Below are 5,404 nucleotides of genomic sequence, written 5' to 3'. Positions count from 1 at the left end.
AGTCGGGTCTGCGACCCGTTGCGACTTGGCAAGCGGCCTTTTGCCCCGGGGCCCGGGTCTACTGGGGGGCCCGGACCATGATGAAAAATTTTCGGAGTAAGAAAAAAATCTCCATAGGACCCGAGCCCCAGCCAGGATGAAAACTTTTGTTGTGATTTAGGAGGAGACTTAATTTGGGGAGCGGTCGAGTGGAGGTCCCAAGTGAAGGGGGGGGGGCATGTGAGGTGTTGCCCCGGGGCCCTTACTGGCTCTCGACGCCACTGGTTCTTCTCGAATAAATTACTTATCAATACACTTAAAACTAATCATTTAATATTTCATACGCCACATTGGAGACTTAAAACTGATTCATTCCAAATTGTCCTACATGGAAAAACAATCGAACCTAAAAATATGAAACTCCTTTTTAGGTGTGTATATTTATAAACATTTGACATGAACGAGACACCAATATTATATTCCAAAGAAAAGTTCAAAATCTATTGATTATTATAGATAGAATTAAATACTTTTACTTTTTTCCTGAACATATTTTAATTTCTATCTACTAAACACAATTGTTATGGACAGCTCATTATCCATCTAATATCGACAAATTGACTAAATTACAGAAACTTTCAGCAAAAATCCTGACATTTTCATCAAATCGAACACATTCCGCACTATTTTTAAAAGGCTCAATATGTTGAAACTAACGGATCACTAGTGTGCGGGCTGCGGTACTTATGTACAAATTTATCAAAAACCATTTTCCTAATTCCGTGACTGAAATTCTGTGCAAATGTAGATTATATCGTAAATACAATTTAAGAATTTTCCGATTAAATGTTCCCTTCACTAGACTCACACGAACTTAACTTAACTGTATCAGGCCCTGATATATGGAATGATCTCCCTGTCAATATAACATTATTAGTATCATTATTTGTTTTTAAAAAAATATATATATATATATATATATATATTAAAAAGTATTATTTATCTGTTTATGAAATATAAATTGATGTACATGCATTATTATTTAAATTAATGTATTGTTAATTGTTGTTTTTATGTAAAGTACCGGTATATTATGTATACATTTATGTTATGGGTTCTTGCGAGACAAGTATTGTATTTCTATCCTGAATCCCATTTACTGATTATGATAGGCCTTCATCTGTTTATGTATTATAATATTATCATTTTTATCCTGTTGCTGTCGTCTTCAGTATCTGAATAAATGTTATTTGCACCCCTACCATTAGGAACTGGTATAATAGATTCATTGCCTATAAAATCTTAGCAGTCTCACAGGATTTGAACTTTGTACAATAAAAGTTTTCTGGCTTACCCGTCTGCGTGGTAGTTGAATTAAAAGATTGCTTTAGCTCAATGTACAGCAAATTGTAGCTAAAAAGTAGCCCAGAAAAAAACAGGAAAATGATGAACGTAGCAACAAGAACAACCATCGACCAATGTTTCTTTAAAAGGACGTTAAAAGGACTACTTCTGCGAGGACACGTCATTGTCGCCAACAGTGGTACTATGATATGTAGACCAAGCCTAATTTTAACTATAGGGTTGTAGTGAAACTATTCATAAAACAGTATTTTTATTCAATATTCATTAAACACGTTCTTGAACCCTTCAAGCACAACCGTTGAGGGCGAAAAAGAACTGGAAATAAAAGCTGCAGATAGGCCTATATTTTACGTCAAGGATTTTCAGGATTAAACCAGGTGTTTTTTCGTTATATTATTGTTTATATTATCATCATAATTGTTATAATAATCATCATTTCCGCTACTACCACTACGGTACTGCAGACAGCATATTTATGGTACTATTAGAACTGCCTGCTAATCTTCATAATTGTACTTAATTTGTTTTAACTCAATTTTTTTTCCTGATTTTCATATAGGCCTATGTTTATTGCGAATAAATTTAACTATGCCTACTTTGTAATTTGCTTAGGCCACCCCTTCCAGCATTTCAGTGTTTTTCTTTTTCTCGCATATTGTATTTTATTGTCACTGTTTTTGTAAATGTTGGTCAAATAAATAAATCAATGAAATGATGATATATATATATATATATATATAATCTAGATGTGTATAAGAGACAGGTGTGTGTGTGTGTGTGTGTGTGTGTGTGTGGGTGTGTATGTGTGTGTGTGTGGTAAAGGTGATGACAATAAAAACAAAGGTCAGGTTGACGTATTTTTACATAATTTAACATAATTTATTTAACGCAGATATTTCGTCCACTCCTGTGTATTAGCGTAAGTAATACACATTAGAGATATGTAACTACAGGTTGATGAAACTTAATTGGCCTTTCAACAATGCATGGGCGGTACAGGAGTGGACGAAATATTCGTGTTAAATAAATCATGTTCCAAAAATACGTTAACTTTTTTGTTTATTGTCATCGCCTTCACCATTAGTATGGAACAGCAGTGCTGTGCGAAACATTGGTTAGACTTCGGTAGGAATATCAAGTTTTTATTGCTTGGCATCATCATAGTTCAGTTAGGGTGGGGTATGATGGTCATTAGGACCTTGGTGGAGATATATCTTTTAAGCAACTGGTTCTTGGAACAACGCTGTCTCTTATACACATCTAGATGTGTATAAGAGACAGGTATATCTCGAAACTACCGTATCAAATGTAGTCTAAGCAAATGCATAAGCGTGATCATCATGAAATTTATACAATTTAACAACAACTTTGATATAACTTAGCAGCACATCCACATCAAAAACAATTTAATGATAAAATTGTAGCAAAATTGTAACTGAGTTTTTACCTTCCAATAATTATGCAAATAAATGTTTTGAAAAAAAAGGCTTGGTTATGGAAACTTGTAATCAGTTCAAACTCAAGCGTGCCATCAGAACCATTATTTTTTCATCTTATCAAACGCCATCAGAACCATTGTTAAAATTTAATGATATTCATAATGTCCAAGTTGGTACTTTCATTTTTCAAAATACTCTTCCTTTATCCATGGTGAGCTTTTAACAAAAATGTTGACATTAATTATTGTTATAATTTAATTATATTTAATTATAATTTAAGTACTCAACGTAAATTTCAGTTAACGATTCCGTTTGTAAGAATAAAAAGTTCAAAATAATTTATTTCTATCTTCGGTCCTAAACTCTGAAATGATTTAGGCCTAGATGTTACATTATTAATTCACCTTCTCTCTTTACTTTTCGCAAAGAAACAGATATAATAATATTATCTATCTTGGTATCCAAACTAAATTTATGCGTACATGCTTATTTTACTTGATAGCTTTTGATTTTTCATAAAAGTGTCTATAATTATGAGTATATTCAATGCATATTATTATTCATAACAAGGTAATTCTGATTTATTTTGTTTTAGTTTCATACGTGATGTATGTGTTTATATGCAAATACATGCATAATGCGTGTACACATACATTTCTTATATAATTTGATTCCTAGCAAGTGACTATAGTATAATACTGCAACAGATCTATAAGACATGTTCTTTCTGTGCATGATTTTTGGCTTGCTGAATCTCAAATGAGATACTTGTATATATGTAATGTGATTTTAAGGAAACCTTATCAATAGATCTATATGAAACGTTAGAGTCTGTCTAGGTCCAGTAAAGAAATTATTACATTTTTGTAACGATGAAAACAGAGAACGATATCGTAAAATACAGTATATTTATTTAATAAAAAAGGTGACCATTGTGTATACAATTAATATCCCTCATATTGCATCAGCATCGGATTATTTTACTATAATTAAATATAATTATGCATCTGTATTGTTATTATCACTCGGTTATATTTTATACATCGTCTGAGACAATTCTATAGGCCTAAAGAGATTGGTATCTATTCACCTGATGAATCTAGCTCAAGCTAGCGAAAACTTGTGTCTCAATAAATTGCGTTAGTCTAAAGAAGGTGCTACTGCATCCAATTCATTTGTATTTTATGCTACAGACTAATATGGCTACTACTTTTTTTTTTGGGGGGGGGGGGGGTATCGGACTGTAACTCTATTGTTCTCAGCTTTTAACATTTATTTGGATCTCACGTTTGAAACAGTGGCACTCAACATGTATTGATGCATCCAGTAATACAATACAAAAATATATACAATATAAAATAGTGACTTAAGAGGTCTACTTAGTGAACTTATTACTCTCCATGTTATGTAGATAACAAAAAGTATGTTGTCTCAGATCGTATGGTTTTTTTTACTTTTACTATTGCCTCTAGTTGTTACAGTAATATGAATTCTTCCTGGGTTAACTGACTTTAAATCACATTTCATTTATTTAAATATTTACTTAGTCAACCATGCCTCTGTACAAAAAATTAAAAAAATGTTTACTTGAATGACTAAAATTAATGAATGTTCTATTGTTATAAAAACTAGATCTTCTCGCAACCCTTATCCACTGGATCATAGCGTTGTATAGCACTCTGCGCTCGCTCTCTTCTTGCTCTTTCAGCAAGTACCATGCATAGAGTTGATAAAGCGTAGAGTCCCGTACAGATAAACCACGGCATATCGTACGAGCCAGTAATGGCATATATTGCATCTGAAAATACAATACAATAGAAAAGTTAGGCTTATTCTTTCAAATAATAATAATAATGATGATGATGATGATGATGATGATGATGATGATGATGATGATGATGATGATGATGATGATGATGATGATGATGATGATGATGATGATAATAATCACGTATTAGGCTCCGTACACATTAAAAAAATATTTATCGATAAACATGTAAAAGATAAAAGTAAATAATTTACAAAATATGCGCACGAATCACAGCTACACATCTCACACGGGGAAAACAGTAGTTAAGTCAGTTATAATTATTGTGGAGCCACTGAAAAAGTTTGAGAAGCAAAGTGTTAAACAACGCCTTAGGGATTCTCTCACCTGAAAAACGGTAGGGGACTCCCTGTTTACTGCCCAATCCACCACCAAGAGGGCTCCACTAAAAATAATTTTTTTGGGATATCGAGGGTTATTCATGATTTGTTTCACACCAAGAATTCAAATCCAACTTACACAAGCACGCCTTACACACACACACTCACACTAATACACACACGCGGACACACTCCGCCATTTTCAGTAATTCATACTTCTTGTTACCTGTACAATAAGGAGTGATGAATGACCCGAAACCAAACGCCATATACAATACAGCAACTGATTCAGCCCTCGTTTCATCTGATGATACTTCCATCGCAATGGTAGGCGTCAAGATGATAAGCCACGCACGGGGGACACTCATTACTAAATTATAAATTGAGTTTAAGAATAGGTTAGATTAGCGATTCGACCCCAAGTCAATTCTATCGTCACTCGTCTCACAAACAAGTAATTCAATGTGTATGTA

At 33.2% G+C, this 5,404-nt stretch overlaps 2 protein-coding genes across 2 annotated transcripts in view; both read right to left on the bottom strand.

Annotated features, from left to right (window-relative positions):
• The window catches only part of LOC117107117 (monocarboxylate transporter 13-like), a 13,482-nt gene extending 11,975 nt beyond the window's left edge, over positions 1–1,507 (bottom strand). Inside the window, exon 1 of the mRNA XM_033248681.1 lies at positions 1,334–1,507. Coding sequence (XP_033104572.1) covers positions 1,334–1,451 — 118 coding nt within the window. The 5' untranslated portion in view covers positions 1,452–1,507. The remainder of the gene's footprint in view (positions 1–1,333) is intronic.
• A 2,170-nt stretch (positions 1,508–3,677) lies between these two features.
• LOC117107107 lies at positions 3,678–5,359 on the bottom strand. The gene is made up of 2 exons (XM_033248671.1): positions 5,158–5,359; positions 3,678–4,581 (listed from the first exon to the last, which is right to left on the bottom strand). Exons 1-2 carry the CDS (start codon positions 5,297–5,299, stop codon positions 4,412–4,414), a joined length of 312 nt encoding a protein of 103 aa, XP_033104562.1. The 5' UTR covers positions 5,300–5,359; the 3' UTR covers positions 3,678–4,411.
• Positions 5,360–5,404: the final 45 nt, after the last annotated feature.

Source organism: Anneissia japonica, unplaced genomic scaffold, assembly GCF_011630105.1.
Source record: "Anneissia japonica isolate Jap-2015-1 unplaced genomic scaffold, ASM1163010v1 scaffold3945_len365852_cov175, whole genome shotgun sequence".
In the NCBI taxonomy this organism is placed as follows: Eukaryota; Metazoa; Echinodermata; class Crinoidea; order Comatulida; family Comatulidae; genus Anneissia; species Anneissia japonica.
This window is presented reverse-complemented; position numbering and strand designations above follow the sequence as displayed.